Raw genomic sequence first — 23,345 nt, forward strand, 5'->3', positions numbered from 1 at the left:
CCAGGAAATCCCCACCCAGACAATGAAGATTTGAAGCAGCACTGGCACAGTTTTTACAAATTGGATATCACTTCACAGTATCAAAGGTGGGGCAAGCAAATGGGCTTAGCTGTGAAATAAAAAACATATATGTACCATTAAATGCATTCACAGTGCAGTAGTAATACCAGAAGTAAAAGCATGAGAACTATAGGAATTCAACTGATAAAAGAAGGAGCTGTCATGAAAACATCTGAACACATTTAAAAATATGGCAAGTCGATAGCCATTCTACACACTTTCATTTATTGTCTGGACAATTTAAATACAAATAATTCAAACACAACAAGGTTATGAAAAAAACCATTTACAATATTTTTCCTCAGAAATGATCTAAACTAGCAAGTTAAACATGAAGTCATACATTGTAACTAAAATATACAACTGCCTGGTTCTAAGAAAGATTTTATTTTTAAATTTCAGATAGTAAAACACATTGTAAGAGAAAAGATTCTGACTTGCCTTTCCCACTAATGCTTAGAAAATGCATCAAAACTTTCCCAGAAAACTGCACTCAGCAGGTGATGTAGAAAGGTTTTCCCCAAACATTTGAAGGGATTTCTTTTATTTTTTTAAAAAAATTAAAATGATTTCAAAATGTAAATGAACTGATGAAATTTAGGATACAGCCTCTGCTGTGAAATTATTGGCCTACTACAAAATGTCTGCCTCCTCAGTGTGGAAAAAAACCCCAAAATGGAAGATACGTGAGTTTACATGCACTTAGTGGGTATAAGCATGAGAAAAGAATACACAAAATAAGCACAGATTATAAAGAACCATAACGTTTTATTACCATTAAGACTAAACTGGTATTGAAAAGATTTTATATAACAAGACAAGAAAAGCAATAGCAAATTTAACTATCGACTAGATTATGCATAGCGAGTAACTGTTTCTAGTACTCAGGGAAGAGCATGACCTTTTTTGTTTTAAATATATAACCATACAAAGCACAAACATACGAAAAGGATCAGTGCACTGGACATGGGAGAGCACCCCTTCAGTCATTTTGTTCCCTAAGCTCTGTTTCCCCCAATCTGAATTACATTAAAATAAAGACCCAGTTGTCGTTTTTTTCTACTGTGCAGTAAGAAAAAAAATATTCACAACAAACATGACAATATATCAAACAATATTTCTACACAGGTTACCTTGATACCTTTTGCCACTTGAGTATCATAAGAAAACATTTTAAGACATATACAAACAAAACTAGCAAAGTGTTACAACTGAGAATAAGTTAACCAAAGGAAAAAATAACTTTATATATATATATATATTTATATTTATATTATATATACACATACACACACAACAAAATGACACAATAATATGCTTCTTCCCATAGTTTAAGTAAACAAATAAGTAGACTAGCCAAACTAGCAATATTTGATTTTGGCATATGCGTCACATCAGCAATTAAATAAATAAGTGTTTCAAGCAACATAAAGAGTGTTTTAAATGTGCCAACACAGCCCAGTTTATATCTGTATGGGCTAAAAAGTGAATCTGAAAATTCCTAACAAATTTAAAGCAAATGTACTTCTTTTTTCCTCTAAACACATTACATTTAACTATGATACTAAGATATGTAAATAATTTTGTAGCACCTACTGCTCAAACGAAGGAAGTTTTTGATTAAAATTAATTTTTCCCCAAAACCTTTGTTCTGCTGACATCCTCATACTGATGACTTAAAGAAAAACCATCCTGCAAATCATCTCCTTGCTTTTGGGTTTTGACTGTGGGTAACTGTGTGCCTGGGAAGAACACTCTCCTTTTCTGTACTTAATATTTTTTATTACATGCTATGAAAAGATACGAAGACCATCTGTTTGTAACCCATCCTTCAAAAAACAATCTACTTAATCCAGTTTAAAACACACATCTTGATCTCTAAAAAGTTACCAGTGCAGTATGAACATGACAAAGTTGTCAATTTCCCCTAAATTAGCCAGTCAAAATATTTTTTTCTCAAATCCAGATTCTCTTGTAAAAATTCTTTATATTTTATAAAAATAGATTTTTCTTGAAACCCATTTTCAGCAAAGAGACCACCTCTTTGGCAACATTGTTAATGTTATTTAAACTGTTATGTCATCAGGTATCCCCCCTTTAACCCTATCCCTAACAGAAGACTGTTTAGTTCACATGATATAAAAGAAAAAAGGAAAAATAAAAAAGGTTGCAAAATTATATTTTCTGTTTTGCAATTTTTATTGTTCCTCTTTAATTTATGTTGGGGGGTTTACCAATCTGATTGAATCAAATGTTTTGGAAAAAAGAGCAAAATCTGCTAATCCCATTCGTTTGTAAAAATGGTTTTAGTTTTTTTAGTTTTTTTTCAAATGAGTGAATGGTCATCTTAAAAAGACCCACCTTCAAGGAAGGTAGCAAAACTAGCTGGCCGGGTAAAAATCCCTGCACATTGTTATCTATGTATAGTATATTCAACAACGACAGCTATGAAAGAACATTCAATGCATCAAAGATTTTTGTTTTCTAAGCATTATAAAATCCTTTCCTGTTCACAGGATATCCAATGTTTTAATACTTAGGCAACACTGGCTTATAAAGTCCATGGTTGAGTATAAGCCTTGAAGAGTTTTTTTTGTTCGTATATATATTTATATATATATTTATATATATTTATAATAATTATTATTAAGGATATGAAATTCAGGATTTATGGGTTTTGTTGGTTTTAAAGGAAACTTGCAATACTCTGTCTCCTAAGCGATATCCATTAAGGCTGGCAATTGCCATGGCAGCTTCATCGTAATTGGTCATCGTAACAAAACCAAATCCCTTGCACTTGTTGGTATTGAAGTCGCGGATCACTTTGACATTGTTGACTGCTCCAAAGGGGCCGAAGAGCTGCCACAGCACGCTTTCATCTGAATCAGGGGATAGGTTGTAGACAAAGATGCACCATCCAGTCCCTGTATGTCCAGGAATATTCATTCCCACAAGGCTTGTCATCCCATCAATTGTGATTGGCGAAAACCTACCAGATTAATATGGAAAGAAGACAAAAAAAGAGAAGGGCTCATCTGGAGATCAATTTTGAAATTATATGAAACCAAATCCCTCCCTGCATATACTGTTGTGACGAATATATGTAAAATTATAACATTCAATTATTATTACATTCAGCTATTAAATGCCCCCAAAAGAGCAGCAGATTCACTAGGCGTAACCAAGCAGAACTGGCTGTTCGACAGAACTCCCATTGGAGAATACAGTGAAACAATGCTGCATCCTGCCCTAGATGAAATTCTCCTTTACACTGTAATATAGTTTATGCTTTAATTTAACCGATTTGGTTCTTGATAATAGATATTTGTCTCATGAAAGTTTACATATGATAAAATCCTGATGCTCAACAGAATAGCTCACACTATTTCTTTTTCACTGCTGTATATGAAAAAAACCCTATACTGTAAACAACAGTATACTCTTCAACTTGTGGAGAACAGCATACTGAAGTATGTGTGTATCTATATGTAGAAAAATGCCCAGTACATTTATGTGAAATGGTTGAAAACACAACAAAAACATTAGTGATTCGAACTGCAATGCCATCAAGCATGTAGTGAGAAATTTGAATGTGTATTAGATAGACCAGTGTTCTCTCGTTAAGCGTATGCAATTAAAGAAGGTATGATTTGCCCAGAAGACTTATCCATAAAGGGCAGATTCTGCAATACATCATCACTTGTGATAACATTAACATGACAGAAAATAAGTTTTCAGACTTCATAGATTGAGATGCCCGAGGGATGTTTAATGTATTATACTTGAAGAAATAACTTTCGCTGGATTTCAGCATTCAGGATATATATGGGAGTAGCTTAAAAATGAATCCTTTGGGTATCTATATATCTAAATGTTTCCATTCATGCAGTTAAGCCCTTCCTTAGTCATTTTGAAATAAAGGAAAACAAAGAGGTTGTAATTATAATTATAGAATGCAACCACATGGTCAGGTCAAAGGAATTACTAATTCGCAAAATTCCAAATACCAAGAGACCTCGGGGAACTCTGTCATCTCAATCTACTTCTGTGGCAAAGGTGTATTCTTCTGAAGTGCAAATTGCTAAGGCATTATGTATTTTCTGTAGAAAATTTGAGGTGCAATATTGTGCCACCCCCCCCCCCCCCCCAATTTTTATTTTCATTATCCTGTCCTTGCTCACAAAGCGCTCAGGGTAGTTGATATGTTCCCCCCACCCATTGTTTAGAATCTGCACCACGAGCACAAATGCTGCAAAGAGATAGTAGGGAAACATTCAAAATGGCCACAACCACATCTAGGAAAATGCCAGTTACCTCCCTCATAACTTAAACTCACAATAAAGCTATACTTCATTTCTTTATTTATTTTAGATACTGCTCTTCTCCCCCAGAGGGACCCAGCTTTGGAACAGCTATTAGGATGGAAGTACCCCCTCCAAAACAAAAAGGAAAAAAACCACTAAGGTCAATGTAGAGCTGGGTCAGCTCCATGGTGGCCAAACATGGTCTTGCCTCACATTAGCCAAAGTTGGGGGAAGGTCTGAATTCTGGTCCAGAATTAGGACTATCCCTCAACTTTGGACCTTGTTGAACTGTTGGGCTGCTTCCGGAACGGAACCATCCACAACTGTCCCCACTGCCATCTTGTAATTATTTATTTACTTACTATATTTCTACCCCACTCTTCTCACCCTGAAGGGGACTCAGCAATTTACAGATATGTTTCCCAGGCTTGGGCAATCCGCAGACACAGGTTGGCAGTCACTGTCCTCCTTGCCCTGCGTGTTGTAGCGGATTACTTATCAGCCATTATCTGCAGTGACTTTGGACTGTGGATGATGGCTGACAGGGTGTGGGGAGGCAGGAATGGTGGCCGTCCAGAGTGCCAAACTATATTCAGCACCACTGGGCACGGGACACTCCCTTCCACCTTCACAGCAGCTGGGGGACTCCCTGTGTGACTCATACCTGCGGCCCGGAGTATTGGTCAGTGTAGATCCACTCAGGGAGGGGGAGAGGGAGAGAAAGAATAAGGGAGAGAAAAAAACACAGTTTCAAAATTTTTCTTTACCCATGAAATGCATTCTTGGCTACAAAAATGAGACCAAATCTTATCTCTTGAAAGAAAAGGCTTTATTTTCTGTGGAGGAATTCCAAGACAGAGCAAAGAAATGTTTCTTGGTGTGTGCCTTCATGTCATTTCTGACATGAAGATTTGTATAGAAAGGGTTTGCCTTTTTCTTCCTCTGAGGACGAGAGAGTGTAACTTGCTCAACTAGCAGATTATTTTCTCTCTCTGAGAGATCACTCTTTTAAAATATCAAAAAATACATTTTGCAGGTTTTCAGGTTAATCAAAATGGATACCATACATGTCCGATCTGTAGGGACATGTACAGATTCTCTTTAGGGAACATAAAGAAAGCAGCATATTAACCTCACCCCATTATCACTTTTTTCCTATGAAAGTCTAAAGTTCTGTCCTTTCTTTATACATGAAGGATTTCTGAATTTTTCTGATGTTTCCAAGGTTATAGTTCCTTTTACATGGGGTATTTCTAATCCAATTTCAGTGAATTGGACTAAATGCGTCCTGAGTCCCTCCCCACTTTTCAGTTTTATAGTTTCCTACACAAGCAAGCAGCATCAGAATAAAATAAGTATCTATAACTTATTGCTAATTCAGGAGCTATTGTAATAATTTTGTAAGATAAGAAAGTACAAAATTGCACAATTACACAGCAACAATAATTTGTTTTCTTTGGGACCTTTGCCACTGACATATCCTGTTCAAATTTTCAATTATGCACAGAAAAAATCCAGTGTAACTGCAATTACCAGTGGAAACAGAGCCAAACAGATCAAAGACAGTGATCACCTCAGAAAATGGGCATTCTAGTGATATTAGATACCATCTGGTGCAATTCCACACATAATCTAAATAGATGAAGGTGACCTTCCAATAATTCATATGAGTGAACTAGCAAATAGTGATGCATAAGTGCTACAATATACAGAGGCTGCAATTTCCGATGGCATAGTACTGTTGCAAAACCTCAATAAATTGTTTCATGCAAGACTCAGCTGTCAGATTACTTCTAACATCTTCTTTGTTGACCATAATATTTGGGCTTGCATCAAGGGCATTTGCTGCCAATTTGTTGCTGGGAACAATCCAATGTCCTGGTCCTAAATTATAATGTTGGAAATGGTTTGCAGTCACAATACCTGAAAGACTATGTCCAAATGACCCCGCCACAGCTTAAGAGCTGATCGAATGACCTTCTACATGTATCACCAGCCCACATAAAGAGAAAGGTTGGAAAGGAATAAAAGGGAAGGACTCGAAGGGAATAAAAAGAGAAGGATTTCTATTTGGTGGCACCCTGACTGTGGAACATTATTCCTAAAAAAGCTGGTTCCTTCTTTGCTCAGTTTTAGAACTCCTTTGTTCTAAACAGTTCTGAGTTATTCTAAATCAGCAAGCATTTATTCTTAATATATTGTTTTACAATATTTAAAAATATAAAATCATATTAAAGTTTTAAATTGTTCATTAGTTGGGGATCTCTCTTGGACTCAGAGACAATAAAAAAACCAGGTTAAGTAAATTAGCTCAATATAGCTGATAGTAATATTATTAATAAATATTTAAAAATAAAATAAAGTGAAATAAATACATGTGAAGACTCTGTCAGCCATTTCCTTTGCTGAAACATTTTCCAACAATTAGAGACACGTTTCACAGACTTTTATTGACCCTGAAATGCAGCTATATTGCTATAGCTTGTTTGCAAGCTGTATATTTCCATCTCTATGAAACTGCTTTGGACTCTGTTCCAGAAAACTGCTATGTGTGAGAAAAAACCCCGGAAATAAACATAACTTACTATTTGACTTGCCATACTATAGGCACACCCCATATACATGGTGTGGGAAAATATTATCTCCTGTCATATGACAATCAGATGATGGGGAAAATACAAACATCAGATGACACTGAAAGCTACCAAAACATTCTTGGTTTTTAGATTATATTTCACTATATAAGATCAATGAGGAGCATATCCTGCTATCACTATACGTGCCTACCAACATTTTATCATGTAGCATCAAAGCTACATGTTTCAAATTTTTACTTACATCTCTGTGTATTAAATGATAAATTTTCAAATATATAGTAATTACTGACTTAATAAACAAACAGAGCAGTCATCACAAGCATTAATAATAAATTCATGTTCAACTATACAGGTTGAGCATTCCTTATCTAGAATTCCAAAATCCAAAATTGTCCACATGGGGGAACTGAGATTATGATATCTTTGCTTTCTGATGGGTCCGTGTACACAGATATAATTTCATACACAAGAATATTAAAAATATTGTATAAAATTACCTTTGGGTTATGTATATGAGTTGTATATGAGTATAAATGAATGTTGTGCTTACAATTGAGTCCCATCTCCAAAATATCTCAATATGTACGTAAATGCAAACAGATATTCCAAAATCTCCCCAAACCAACCAAACAAAAGACCCCACCCCAAAATCCAAAACACTTCTAATCCCAAGCATTTACAATAAAGGATACTCAACCTGTATTGGCTTCTATATGAAATTTGACTAAAGCAATGAATGAACAGCCATTTACAACAAAGCAAAGTAACATGTGTATTACCTCCAATTTTGAACTAAGCCTCTGAACAGGTGTTCTCATTAAAGTCATAGAACATAAAATTATGGTTAATTTGAGTTGTGAATGATTGCTGTATAATAACTAGAGAGGAAGATAACACCTATTTTATGGGCAGGGTTATGGCCATCTTAAATGTCTCCTTCTTGCCTCCACTGCAGCACTTGTGGATTCTGAACCATGCAGAAACAGGTCCAGAACAATCATGCCCCATGTTGTTCCTAAAAAATGTACTAATCACTTCTATACCTAAATGTTGCTATAAGTGCTCTTATTGCGAAAAGTTAGGTATATGCACTTGTTTTATACATTTTTTTCTAACTGCCAGGAAATACAGGTACCCCACTTGGTATCATTTCAGAGGACAGACCAAATGCAAGTTTGAGTGATATAATCCAGAAATAATTTATGTTTGGTACTAAATCTACAGAATATCTATAATTTAAAAATTGGACACAGTAGTCACAGCCTGGTTGCGACACTTTAAATTCCCATTATATTTAAAATAGTTATTCCGTATAGATCAGACATGGGCAAACTTCGGTCCTCCAGGTGTTTTGGACTTCAACTCCCAGAAATCCCAGCCAGTTTACCAGCTGTTAGGAATTGTGGGAGTTGAAGTCCAAAACACCTGGAGGGCTGAAGTTTGCCCATGTATAGATGGAGCAGAGGAGTGGATCACATGCACATACATTAGGGCACACATTATGTGCCACTATGGCGAGAATCTTAGACCTAAATCCAAACTTTGGTTCCAACTGGGATATATTCATTGATACCATTGATTATGATGATACCCATGGATGAATGACATGTCAAAACTTGCATAAATTTCACTAGCTACTGGATTCAGACCAAAGTTATTAGACAAATAACATTTCAGAATTGTAAATGTGTAGAAGAAGATATTAATTGTATATTCTTCCGTCTCCAGCACAAACAAGCCATAACAGTGTACATTTTTCATGACATCATGACAATATTTTCAGATTTGTCTCACTAAAAACTATGAAATCAAAATCAGAATAAAGATTAAATGAAAAGATGACAAACAACAAACTCCAAATTACTGGGAATAATTGTTAAACCTGTAACAAAGAAAACTTATACTTGATTAAGGTGCATACAGTTACAGTCGTTTGGGAAGGCAAGCTGAGCAAATACTATGGTGTCCCTATTGCTGTTTTAGCAAATACTTTCAATGCTAATTTTCACTGGAATTACATTTTTTGTTAGTAAATTTTGTTTTAAGTGAAACTTTTGAAAGTAATTATAGAGACCACTTTAGGGGCTCATAAGGCTTGTAGCTGTTGCACCTAAACCATCTGAGAACACCTGGAAAAAAGGAAAAGAAAAGGTGAAACAAAAGCAATATATACACACTTGTGCGTGCCTGTGTTTGTTCATGGTGTTAAAGAAAATCAACTGAAGTCCAAACGAAAAGACAAAAAACATTTGGCATGCTGGTGGGAAAAAAGAAGGAATTAAAAACAAAATAAAGTTAGTGAATTAAAAAAAATTACAGCACCAATCTGTGCCAACATGGACATCTGGCAATCTGTGGAATTCTAATTACCTCTTTACGCCATAGGCCATATTAAGCAAATTGTCCAGCCTGAAAAGAGAAGGAGGGTCTCTGGGTTAATGTCTCACAGATGGCAAGATTGCTCAATGGAACTTTTTATTAATAATGCTCCATTTTCACAAAAGAAATTCTCAACATTATCTCCCATACATCCGGCATGCCTAATAAATCACCAGCTATAAAGCTACTTTCACTTCTACAATATATGAAAGTCATTTTTAGATGACCTGTTCATGAGGAAAGATAGCGTACCAGCATCTCAAAATATGATGCAGCAGAGATTAACTTGTCATTGTGTTGCTATATAACTTGAGTGTGTGATTGTAACCATTACCGTACAGTCAGCTATGTACCATTTTATCACCATTTAACCTATGAATAGAATTGCATCATAAAACTGTTATGCACAATTATATAAAACATGCTAGCTTCATCTGTTTAAAATTTTGCATTTTTCCACACTGCTTCAGCATATTTTGCAAACATACGGAACTCCCTTCTCCAGTGACATTAGACAGGCCCCCTCCCTCCTGGTTTTCAGGAAAAAAGTTAAGATCTGGCTATGGAACCAGGTGTTTGGGGAGTAGTGCAATACGGAATTCGACATAAATGTAGCAGCATGAATGACGGCTACGGGATTAGGCACTATGTTTTAAACTGTTTTAATTGTATTTATATGTTTCATCTGTTTTTATTGCTTAATGTGTTGTATTTGTTGAAATGTATTTGAAATGTGGCATTGAATTTTGCCAAAATTGTAAGCCACTCTGAGTTCCTTTGGGGTGAGATAGAGCAGGGCAGAAATATAGGTTAAAGGTTTTCCCCTGATGTTAAGTCCAGTCATGTTTGACTTTGGGGGTTGGTGCTCATCTCCATTTCTAAGCCGAAGAGCCGGCTTTGTCCGTAGACACCTCCAAGATCATGTGGCCAGCATGACTACATGGAGCGCTGTTACCTTCCCGCAGGAGCGGTACCTATTGATCTACTCACATTGGCATGTTTTCGAACTGCTAGGTTGGCAGGAGCTGGAGCTAACAGCGGCCGCTCCCGCCGCTCCCGGGGTTTGAACCTGGGACCTTTCGGTCTCCAGCTCAGTGCTTTAACACATATTATTAAAACTTTATTTGTACCCTGTCTTTTCCTTCAAATCAAGATGACTATATTTATTATTAAATCATTAAATAGAATTGAGACTGTTTAGCTTGATGGTCAGTCACTAATAAATAAATGCCTTTCCAACTTTTACAACACGCAGGCATTTTCATCTTAATTAAATAGGTAACCTTCTTTTTTTCCTGACAGCTAGCTTTCAAGGCAATAAGCAGAACAAAGGAAGTAAGTTGTTAGAAGAAATAAAAATATTGAAGTCCAAAACATATTTATCAGAGCTTCATGAAATCAGGAGGAATTGTTCTGCAAATATTTAAAATTCTATGTAATATTCTGAAACTTTTATTTAGAATTTTGCATAGTGTCATCCACTCAAAGTACAGATACATAAAAACTGCTAAGTATGTGTTGATACATAAAATACACATTATCACTGCTTCTCCCCCATTAAAAATAATACAATATTTTAAGGAGGAAATTATGCCAAGATACCAAGAAATGTACTGTAACCAAAAGAAGACATACCCAGAGTGAAAACAAATTTTCCCATGGATATACAAAAAGCTGGTGTGGGAAGGAAAAATATTTGCAATAATAACAACAATAATAACAAAAATCCGATCAATATGTTTACACGTGTAAGAAACATTTACCAGTTCTATCATCTTTAACAACAATAATTTCTGTTATGTTATGTGGGAAGAAGATCTTTTGCTTTTAACTTTTTAGTTGGAGTAGTTCTTTTAAGTTATCTCATCATAATTCCATCCACAAAAGTTTGGTGAATAACTGACATGTATGTAGCTTTGAGTCATCTGTTGACTACCTGTGGACTTGTGGAGACCCCATGAATTTCATAGGGTTTTCTCAGACAAGGAATATACATGTTTTTGTTAGCTCCTTCCTTTGAAATATAGCTTACAGTGTCTGGTATTCATAGACAGCTTCCCATCTAAGTACTAACCAGGCCTGACCTTGATCAACTTCCAAGATTAGACATGCTCACATATAGCCTACTTCTAAAAAAGAAATCCAAAGTTTTGATCAAAACCCATGTCCCAGATTAAGACAATCAGCTTAACATCCATTATTTATAGACGGTTACCTGAATCTCTGAGCCTGGTGGTGAAGAGGTCCAGGATAGCGTCTGTTGGGAGACTGATACAGCTGGGAAAGGAGGGCTTGGCTTGTTTTTTGACTGGGGTTATTAGCAAACTTCACAGTAATTGGTTCTGTAGCACCACTAGGTTTCTGGCCATTAAGTCCCTTTATGGCTTCTTCTGCCTCTATTCTCTTATCAAAACGGATAAATCCCACACCACGAGAGACACCTTGGAAAACAAATATGGGGTATAATCAAATAAAGGACAAAAAAACCCACCAAAAACATCAAGCGCTTACAAAATACAAAGGAATTCCTAAAAATGTATCTTGAGTCTCAATAAAATGCACCACAACTTTAATAACTCTACCAAAATAAAGAAAATCTTATTGTCTTATCTAAAATGAGAAAGGCATAGAACAATGGGGCACGTCTACACTGGCCAATCAGGTCAGTCTGGAACAGGTTTGAGGCAGAGATGATGATACGCATTCACGTAAAATAGCCTCAAGTCTAGTTTTTGACAGCCCCCGCTTGTTCCAAATTTACAAAGTGCTCCAGTGCAGGAAGGTGTCAATAATGAACTTCACATTCTGCAAAGCCATTCGTGTTATGCCATGTGATTTACATTTGGGAATTGCTAAAACACATTAAAGGGCTTATTTCAGATCTCCCCCAACTTTTCTTGATGTGCTTAAAAGACCTTAATCTGCAGCCACCATGGTTTTGCAGTCACCACAATTTGACACTAACTTCAAACTGGATTATAAAACCAGTATAGATGTGCTAACTAATCCTCTGTCCCCTGAATCCACTACTTTTGTTACAGCATTGGTAAGTGTAATTTTTTTTGGTGTTTCATATTTATAACTTCACATTCCAGACCAAATTCTACAGTGGGGAAAAAAAAGAGAGCTGGGAAATCCTCCAGAGCTGATGTATGAGCAGTGCTTGGGAAGTGGAATGCAAGACGTTCAGTTGAGATTTAGGTTTAAGTTTAAAAAACAGTAATGGTATAGTAATTATGTGAATCTTTACTCAACAGCAAACATTCTCATAATATTTTTAAAAGCACCCCAGGACAGAAAACAAAGGATAAATAAATGCATGAGTAAATAATTTGATGAAGCATTTTCATTTAATCAATCCCTAAACCCACTTTAGGATTTGCAGCTGGTACATGATGTATACAGTATACACATTCATAGAAACGCATACACAAAATATAGAAGTACTTAAAAAACCCCACTTGGTTCAACATCAGTGTATTAGTTCATTTCAAAAAACGGACTGAAATGAGCACATACACACACCCAAGTACAGAATTATATAAAGAAATCTTTTTCAACCTGTGACTTGATCAACCAGAATTCGTGAGGTGATGATGCGCCCATATTGCGAGAAAAGCTGTTCTAGCTCTTTCTGGGTCATCGTTTTTGGAAGGCCGCTGACATACAGGTTAGCATCTCTGATTGATGCAGAACTTGGACGGGCATAGGAAACCTGGGAGTTAAACAGTAGATGATTATGCTTTAGACAAATACATTTACATCACATGCATACTTAACAGTCTGCTTTGAGTTATGGCAGCTGGTTTAAAATAACCTTCTCACTTGATTCTACCTGCTCTTACTATAGTACCTGCTGGCATCAATTCCTCCTTGAAAACAAAAGGAAAGTTGGATACAATTTAAAAACAGATGTAAGGCTAAAGGTCTCTAAATGAAGAATAAAAACAATGACTGAAGATAGGCAGATTAATGTCCTATCTCCCACATACCAGCGTTGTACATCCCCCCCCCCCCCACACACACACAAAAGGATGGTGGGTGGGTGCATTAAAAATGATTTCTTATACCTAGTACAGCCTGAATACATTTATATGTCAGTTCAGGGTTATTTTGTTTTAATAGCTGAAAACCAAAACAGGTTCTTTGCAGAGGAACATTTTCCCTTTTTTCGATATTCAGAATAAATCAGTAGGATCTGCTTTGACACAGGCTCGCAGCTTGAGGGCGATCCTGGATTCATCACTGCCCCTGGAACCTCAGCTGTTGACGATGGCCAGGAACGCCTTTGCACAATTAAAACTTGTGCGCCAGCAACGCCCGTGCCTTGAGATGCCAGATTTGGCCATGGTAGTTACATTCCGTTTGGACTACTGCAACACTCTCTATGTGGGACTGCCTTTGAAGATAATTTGGAAGATTCAACTGGTCCAGAGATTGGCAGCCAGATTACTAACTGGAGCTCCGTACAGGAAGAGAACCACTCCCATGTTGTAGCAGCTCCACTGGTCTGCTTTTCTGGGCTAAATACAAAGTGCTGGTTCTTACCTTTAAAGCCCTAAACTGCTCGGGCCCAGACTGTTTGGCAAACCCCATGTCCACATACAGACCTGCTCCGGTAATACAGTCAGAGGAGAAGCACTGTTCTCGGTCCCACCTCCATCTCAAGCGTGGCTGGAGGGAACGAGAGAGGGGTTCTTCTCCCTGATCGCCCACCCCCCGCCTCTGGAACTCTCTCCCTAAAGAAATAAAAACGGCCCCCTCCCTACTCTTTTAAAAAACAGCTAAAAATGCATTTATGTTCTCGTGTATAGAGAGGAGGATTAGAATACTATGCATAGTAATCATTGATCAGAAATGGTGTTGCACTCTGGTTCTGTTGGCTGATTAATTTGTTAAATAATTTTCATTATTTATAAATATCATTAGATTTGTGTTTCGTTTTAATGTCAGATATGTAATGGCAGATTGGTTTTGTTATAACCTGTATTTACTTTGTTATAGATGTGGACTTATTTCTGGGTTTCGGCTGGGTTGTCCATTTGGTTTTGTTTAGTTAATTAATTACAGCATTGAATGTTTGCTGTTTTTTGTTGGAAACCACCCTGAGTCCCCTTGGGGAGATAGGGCAAAATATAAATAAAATTTTATTTCATGATTATTGTTTGTTTCTAATACAGCAAAACTAGTGAAACACTTGTACAATAAACTACACCCTTTCTCTATAATGCTATTTGGAATTCAGATTGAACTATTGCCCTTCACTGGGGTGGTCACATGCGGCCCTCGACCTAATTTCATAAGCCACTTTCAAGATTGAGTGATGAGGAGGAAGACAATGTGAAAGAAGAAAAGGCTAGGCTTGACTCCTTGTGATTCTGGTCTCACTCACCCCTAGCTGCAGACCCATTCGCTCTCAGCATGTAGCTATTAACAGATTGCCCATGAAGAAATGCAACCACCAACATAAAAATGGTTACACTCCTCTGACTTGTTATATTGTTGTTTATTCGTTCAGTCGCTTCCAACTATTCATGACCTCATGGACCAGCCCACGCCAGGAGCGCCCTGTCGGCCATCGCCACCCCCAGCTCCTTCAAGGTCAAGCCAGTTACTTCAAGGATACTATCCATCCATCTTGCCCATCTGACTATATATACTCATGTATAAGTTGACTTAAAGTATAAGTTGAAGCCAGGTTAGGGGGACAAAATTATAGATTTTACATGACTCATGGACAAGTCGTGGGTCATTCCATGGAGAGGGGAAAGCATCAATGTCATTTAAGGGTCAACTGATCCTAGTCACCGTGTCCTTTCCCCTCCAAAGTTGGTGGAGAGAATGGGAGTGTATGTGTCTATGCTTCTTTTACGTTCTCCCAGGACAGAGTATGCTCTTAACTTTCATCACTCAACTCGCAGAAGTACACTACAATACAGTAGTCACATTGACTCATGGATAAGGTAACTCAGGTTTTTGGGTTGATTTTTAATGAACATTTCTAGAAATTTTCTATATATGAGTATATAGGTATATAAAACTAATGTTTAATATCCAGCAGATGCCTATCAATATAGTCCTTTCTAGTGAAGTACAGCAATAGTCACTTAAGCTGTATCTTACGAAAGTCTTTCAATTTATTGCAGTCTCTTAATAATTACAATTGTTTAATATGAATACAGCTTCATTTGAAAATGCCATGTTTGTGTTTGGACCTTAACCAACTAACTGAAAAATCTAACATTCCAAACAGTTTCCCCACTAAATTACTTCTTGCACTGGTAACAATTCCACAGAATATAAAACATTACATTTTGGGATAAACAAATGAAACAAATTTCTGCATCTATTCTATATTGTATATATAACATTTGTTACATTTTTAAATTTTTCTTTTTATCTTTTTTCTTTTTTCCTCTTCCTTCCATTTCCTTGACCCAAAGAAATGTCTAAATCTCTCCCACTTAATCTAATAAAAAGATGTCAAGCCTTTTGGTTTCTAATGTTCAAAGATGGAGAATGGCTTTTGCTTGAAGAACAAGTGAATTACAACAGAAACAATATCTGACCCTACCCTTTTCACTTTTTTCTCCTTTATTTTTATCAATCTGTGTTTGGTGAAGAAGTCAGTGGAGCTTCAAAAGCTTTTATGATGTATTTTGTACATTTCCGTTGGCTAATAAAGTTTTTTTTTTATATTTTGTCATATTTTACCCTCTATTCGTTTCCTCTCTTAAAATGGACACTGATTCAACACATAAAAAGGACTATTTTTTTGTCTACACATAGCCTTTATTTTAAGATATGCATTTTACAAATTGATTTTAAGATACTCATTTTACAAATTGATGATGTAAAACAAATTTTAAAGCATATTTGATATTCAGATATGGTATGCTAATAAAGTATTTTCTAAAATATCACAAGAATTTTTAAAACAAAAAAACCACTATTAAAATCAAACACTGGGCCGGGTCCTGGTTCTGCCGCCGCCGCCTTTGCCGCTAAGACCCGGCCCAGTGAGCGAGCGAGCGAGCGAGTGCGACAAAGGAAGCAGCAGTAACACAAGCAGGAGCCTGGCTGCCTCTTCCAGGCTCCAGCTCCTGCTGCCAACTGCCCCCCTCTCTTACTCACTCACTCACTCTCGCTCGTTCACTCACTGGGCCGGGTCCTGGTGGCAAAGGCAGCAGCGGCAGCAGCAGAACCAGTATCCGGCCTCGTGAGTGAGTGAGTAAGCGAGGAAGGGAGGGCAGCAAAGGTGGCAGCAATGGCACAAGCAGGTGCCTGGCTGCCTCTTCCAGGCTCCTGCTTCTGCCGCCGCTGCCTGCCCCCCCTTACTCGCTCACCCGCCCTCGCTCGCTCACTCACCAGGCTGGGTCCTGGCAGCAAAGGGAGTGGCAAAGGCAGTGGCAGAAACAGGACCCAGCCTGGTGAGTGAGCGAGCAAGTGAGGGAGGGCGGGTGACCAAGGAAGGGTGGCAAAGATAGCCTCATTCGCCACCTTTGCTACCGGGAATAGCAGAGTAGGGAGCCGGTGTTGGATTTTGGTTGTGTGTATATGAAATGTAAATCAAGTGTTTCTGCTGTTTTGCAAGTGTGTGTTTCAGCAATGAAACAGTTAACAGCAGGCCAGTTTGACTGACAGCCTGCTGTGACCTATGAGACATGATTTCCGGCCTTGGAGGTCGGAACTTCCTTCGAACTAAGGAAAGTGCTTTCTTATCTCTTGTATTGTGAGAGATGAGCCGAGCCGAAGAATGCTGGCTTCGAGTGATGGACTTTGCTGCAATTGTAAATATCTCTGTAAGTATTAAATAGATGTTTGAACTTCAGACTGCAGATGTCTTTGAGTTTGACATTGGAGGAATTGGTGAGGGCAAAGTTCACCAATTCATCAGGGTGCTGGTCCGGAGCATGATTGATCGACGGTTTTGAAGAAACCCACCAACGCGCATCCTGAACCCTGGCTCTGCTTCTTTACAGCCGGGACCCGGAGGAGGCAGGAAAGGGAGGCCAGGCTCCCGCTTTTGCCACCCACCCTCTCTCGCTTGCACATAACCAGGACCCAGCTGGGAGGGCGGGTGAGCGAGTGAGGGCGGCCCAGGAACATTGGATAATATGAAGTCTCGGATGACTGGAAGTTGGATAACCGAGACTCTACTGTATCAAAGAACTATGATTCACTCCATTATTTCTTTGTGACTATATTTCTTGCATGCATATGTACTATATTGTAAAACTCAAAGACATTTACCAGCTTTTAGTCCAAACATATATGGATGTCCAATGATATCTGTTCTCAGTTAAGTTCTTATAGGATTGCAGCTCATATCTAACATGTTAGAAAACAGGAATTCTACTGAATACAAATTAACTACCAAAGTTCTCAATCAATGTGAATATGTCTCGGTCAGAAAGAGAAAGACACCGTTCATAAGCAAAAATTTGTCAGGTTCCAGGTTTGTTCTACAACTTTGAATGTATTCTTCAATTGATTTTAGAACAGAATATAACAAAGCACTCTCAGGTCAATATCTCAGAGCTTCTACATGAAGAAAAAAATGGCAATAAATCATCCCCTCCTTTGTTAAACGGCTACCATGCTGTGTCTTGCTATGGTACAAAATAAACCATTCCTTCATTTTCTTGTATGAATGAAGCACTCCCATGTAGGAGACTTAACCTTATCATACAGACATGACAAACATGATTTGTTCCAAGTATTCAGCGATACAGCCATGTTAGTCTGAGCACAAAAGATATAAACCATTCCCTACACTGAGAAAAGGAATTTTAGTGCAAGTTTCCATTGAATAGTCTACCTCATCAGAAGCAACAAGATTTGTTCCTGAAAGCCACATATTTTCTCATGTGCATTTCTTTTAATTACTTTATACCTATTAGGAATCTTCCAGTTCACTTTTATTGGAATTAAGCTACATTTTTTAAAAGAAAAAAAAATCACATCTGAGGTCGACTTATAAAGTATTCCTGCTAATGGCAGGCTGAAAATAGAATAGTCCCTGAAATCCATTCATGCTTCTTAATAGTCACAAAACAGAGATGAAAAGAAAATTATATTATTTTAAATATGTTTTGTAAAGAAACCATTTTCTCCATCTTAAATTGATTAGGGATTATACTATATACAACATACAGCTTCTAACAGTATTCTACGTATGTTTATCGAAGCTTCAATGAAAATGAGGCATATTCCTTGGGCAAGGTTGGTTAATGACAGTAACTTATTATTACAATAAAATAACTTATTATTATAGGAATGCTATACATATATAGGGGTAATATTAAAATCATCAAAAAGTAAAGCTTTTTTCAATCATTGCTGTTAACAACCTCATTTTAATGGCAGTGACCAGAAAGTGCCCCCTCTGTCATTTATTTAATCACATGCTTTAACACTCATTTATTTCAGCAGGAGGGTGCTTTTATTTTAATATTTAAAAAACACCTAGACAGATATGTGCTGGCATTTAAAGATTTCCTGAAAAATCAGTAACAGATGATAAAATCACAAAGCTTATAATGAATGTGTGATGAGATCCTTTTGCCTGACATGTTTCTGCCAATGTAAAAATCACAGTCTTTAAAAAGTATAGACAAGTAATGCTAAGAACATTGACACCTGTGGATACTCCATTACTCTTCTGTCAGGCTGTTTCCCAGTAAGAAGTGAGATGGAAGCAGCAATGTGAGAACACTGGAGAACTGCAAATGGATGGCGCTGTGTGAATATAAGCCATGGTATTTCAAGAATTATTATTTGTCTGGAAGCATTCCAGAGTAGAAAAATATTAAACCCTGAAAAAGAAGTTGCAACTCAATGAGAAAATAAAAGGTGAACATTATTTAAATGGTAGCAACTTAGGAACTGCCCCCTTAAAAGATTTTTTAATGCTAAGAAAAAATATGGAAGCTGTAGTGGAAAAACATGGGATAATTACATGGTTTGGCACCATACTGAACTATGTCCCTGCCTCCTTAGTATTATATCACATGGGTCCTCTCTGTCGTCCTTCAAATGCTGTGACATCAACAGGGGTGCCGAGGGAAGGGGATGAGGAAACCTCCTCTACTCCCTCCTTCCAAGTGCACCCTGTCACCCTGCCCATCAGGGAACACGACGGTGGATCTGTAGGACACAAAATACTATGATAATCTGCAGAGGGAATTCTCTCTCTCCCACCACTTTCTCAATTTTGTTTGGTGGGAACTTCCTTCCCAGAGCAACCATGATGGTCCTATCCCAGCTTGCCTTTTGTAGACAGGTGATAACATTCCTCTGCCATCTGGCATTTATGGACTGAGAGGTGAGCTATTCGGGACAATGTACTTGGGATTCTGGGGTGGAGGGGGAGTTTTAATGCATTGTAATATTTCAATGTTTAATGTTTTTAATGACACACATGGTTTAATATTTTATTTTTTATATTTTAATGTATTAAATGGTTTTAGTTTGCATCGTTTTTATTTATTGTTAGGTGCAGTCATACTGGCCACATGACCTTGGAAGCATCTACGGACAACGCTGGAGATGGAGATAAGCACCAACCCCCAGAGTTGGACACGACTAGACTTAATGTCAGGGCAAAATCTTTACCCTTTACCTTTACCTAGATGCCTGGAATCCCTATATCGGGAGAAAGGTGAGCTAAGAATGAAGTCAGGAACGCAAAGCATCATGCAGCCTAAATAAGTGAATGCATGGGAAGAGCTTGATAGGAACAGCAGCTGTGGAGAAATCTGAAGTGACTTGTTTATATTGTACAATGTTTCTTGGAATTAAAAAAAACACCCCCCTCTGATCAGAATGTCTGGTTTGATACCTAAATGAAGCACCCATGGAACATGCTAGCAGTTTGCCAGTATTTCTTCTTCTTATACAACATCTTGTCAATATAATTAATTCATCCAAAAGGAGAAATGTTCCCATTTGCGGAGCATACCATTATTTTCTCTGCACGTGATCAGTGTAGAATTTGGGGGACTAATTATGATTACTAAATAACTCATATTAAAAGAGGGTATTCCAGGCACTTCAATGCAAATATCCAGAAATAATGACCAATCAGCACTCCCCGAAACATCAAAGTCATTGCTAAGAGATATAACTGATCAACCTGTGTGGAATAACTAATCCACAACAGGAAAAAATAGGCATTTAGAAAATATTACAGAATGATGCACATGATTCAGAAATAATCTCTTTGGTGCAACACAAGCAAAACCTATGAAAGTAGTAAGACCTTAGGGACACTATGATTCTGCAAAATTTCTTGGAGGCATACTGGGAACATCGAACACTGACTGTCTGGTGGGAAAGAGTTCAGAGGAGAGAGGGAGGGAGGAAGGGAGTCAAGATGACCTCTTACTTCAGGTGTCCCATCTACTCCAGCCCCAGAGAAGTGAAGGGAGAAGGCAAAAACAATATCAGAGACACAACAAGAGACATAAGAAAAATTAAAATCCAATCATCAACGAGGACAATTAAATTTATGCTGTCCAGAGATAAGAATATTATCTTAGCAGGTAGCAAGTTAAATAAAACTGTATTTATTTGCTAGCATCTTTTTCTGAAATGTTTGGTGCTGTGACGTGAGTGTTGTACTGAAATGCTCTGACCATGTTCAGTGACCTCTGACATTGCATCAAAACGAGATACCAGAAAAAAGTTTAAAAACTAAATTACAGTACAATTTGCTTTTAATGACAACCATTTAAGTGACAAAATTTAACTACTTGTCTTTAGGGCGATTACTCTACTCTTTGTTCAAGTGGAAGGAACACAATTATTTGCTTAGGTCACTGACATACAGCTATTTATTTTTTTATTTATGAGACAGGAGAACTGTTGGAATACCACTGATGTAAACTAATGCTAAAATGTCAGCAACATTTATGTAACCAATCATAGTTATATTGCTATTAAATGTCAATATGGGACAATATTCTTCCTGATAAGTAATTTCTAAACATATACACACTACTAGTGGATCAGACCAGAAAAATGGTGGCTTGATTTTAAAGAATTATTGATAATCATATTAATTAAACAGATCTCACTGCTGACATAAAAAAAATAAGAAAAACGCTCTGAATATATAAAATTCTTTTTTCTTCTACATCTCTGAGAGAACTATATGCAATTAATCAAAACACTACTAAAATAATACACCAAGATGCTTTTTTTACAATGGCAAGTGATTGAGAAAGAGATTCTGTTATGAGTTGTATTCCCTATTGCTTTTCCTTGCAAAAGATTGAAGAACCACAGAGTTCTTCGGGAAATCACTCTTTTCTTTTCTCCCAAGTATCTGAAACGTTCAATGCTGCAGCACCATTTCTCTTGTTTGAAAACAGTTCTTCATCATTTAATATTAAAGTTCACCCCTGGTTTCATCACTCCCATGTTTCCATGTTTCTGTGATCTTTGCTTCTCAAGCTCCACCAAACGCAATCATTTATACATCTTCTGATACTCAGATACTGCTGTCTTTCCTCCCTTGCTGATCCTTAAGCCTACAACTGCTCCATAGAAATAAGAAAATGATGGCATTTTACTTACCCGTATATACTCGAGCATAAGCTGACCTGAATATAAGCTGAGGGACCTAATTTTACCACAACAAACTGGGAAAACATATTGACTTGAGTCAGGCCCGTAGCCAGGACTTTGTTTCGGGTGGGGCTGGGATTTTGGTTCCGGGGGGGGGGGGGGGGGGCTGAGTCTGAGCGGGAGAGGGTCTACCCTAGCAAACCTTTTGTATTGTTATCCCAATACCCCCATGCATATGGGATATATTGAGCGTGGTGATCAGATCATGATATGAATAAACATAGCAGTTTAAATAATAAATGTAAGGCCTTCTCGCAGACCATTCTGAGAATTTCGGGGGGGGGGGGGGCGCTGAAGCCCCCCAAGCCCCCCCACCCCCAGCTACATGCCTGACTTGAGTATAAGCTGAGGGTGGAAAATGAAGCAGCTATTGGTAAATTTCAAAAATAGCAACCCAACTGGGAGAGAGAGAGAGGAGAGGAAGGCGCGTGCTGAAAAAGAGGAGAGGTGGGTGGCTGTGTAGAGGGTGTGCGCCTTCTTGTACTTCTCTCTCTGAGTTCTCTCTCTGAGCCTGGCTGCTGTGCGGAGAGGGTGTGAATCTTGCTCTCGTCTTCTCTCGACACAGACATGCACCCTCCCCTCTCAGCACAGCGACCCAGCTGGGTTGCTGTGTGGAGAGGTGAGGGTCCTGATGGGAAGTTTGGGGGTGAAAGAAGGGCTTCTTTCAGCCCCACGCCTTTCCGTCAGGACCCTCACTCAAGTACAAGTCGAGGGGGGCTTTTTCAGTCTAAAAAGGGCTGAAAAACTTGACTTATACTCGAGTATATATCGTATTTCCATCCAATTTTGTTTTAAAACCCACCTTTTCCAATAAGCATTTAGCATAGTTTTAACTCCATATGCTACTGCAGCTACCTATATTTACTCAAGTCTAGTGAACCATCAATTTTAATGCGCACCTCAATTTTCAAAACCTGGCAAAGGAAAAAAAGATTTGCCTCTTGGGTGCTTCACAGCTCCCCCGCTTCCTTGGCCAGTCAGCTGGTGGGACTCAATGGCAGCGGCCCCCACCCACCCTACCTCTGGGCCTCCTGTTGCCCCAAGCCACTTCTGTTGCTTACCCACCCACGTGGCTCTCCTTTGCCCGCCATCAACCTGATTTCAGACAACTGCAGCCTAAAAGCACCCTTACTTTGGAAAGTTTGGAAAGCTCTATTCTGAGGAGAATGCAGCCTTCCTCTTCTCCTTTATGGGACGGCTCTTCTCAGAGACTAGGCAAATGCAAACGGAGCAGGGAAGTGGCGAGGAACAAAGAGATGAGAGCTGTATTCTCCTCAGAGCAGAGCCTTTCAAACTCTTCAAATTGTGAGCCTTCACCGCACCCCACCCTTTGCTTTTGGCTATTTACTGGGAAGAGGAGTTGCAAGAGAGC

General features: G+C 38.1%; 1 protein-coding gene and 1 long non-coding RNA gene across 8 annotated transcripts in view; one reads left to right on the forward strand and one right to left on the reverse strand.

Annotated features, from left to right (window-relative positions):
* Positions 1–264: 264 nt before the first annotated feature.
* elavl4 (ELAV like RNA binding protein 4) overlaps positions 265–23,345 on the reverse strand; it is a 128,773-nt gene continuing 105,692 nt past the window's right edge. For 5 of the 7 annotated variants that reach the window (XM_008109561.3, XM_008109563.3, XM_008109560.3 and 2 more), the window contains exons 4-8: positions 12,902–13,055; positions 11,556–11,781; positions 9,332–9,370; positions 5,029–5,061; positions 265–3,049 (exon numbers count right to left, since the gene is read on the reverse strand). In XM_008109561.3, coding sequence (XP_008107768.1) covers positions 2,722–3,049; positions 5,029–5,061; positions 9,332–9,370; positions 11,556–11,781; positions 12,902–13,055 — 780 coding nt within the window. In that variant the 3' untranslated portion in view covers positions 265–2,721. The remainder of the gene's footprint in view (positions 3,050–5,028; positions 5,062–9,331; positions 9,371–11,555; positions 11,782–12,901; positions 13,056–23,345) is intronic. The other 2 variants (XM_008109562.3, XM_008109564.3) reach the window with 2 other exon arrangements.
* Positions 16,882–20,162, forward strand: LOC134298667 (uncharacterized). The gene is made up of 2 exons (XR_010005771.1): positions 16,882–17,142; positions 19,839–20,162. It is a non-coding gene; the product is annotated as an uncharacterized LOC134298667 (long non-coding RNA).

The sequence above is a fragment of the Anolis carolinensis genome, chromosome 4 (genome assembly GCF_035594765.1).
Source record: "Anolis carolinensis isolate JA03-04 chromosome 4, rAnoCar3.1.pri, whole genome shotgun sequence".
NCBI lineage: Eukaryota > Metazoa > Chordata > Lepidosauria > Squamata > Dactyloidae > Anolis > Anolis carolinensis.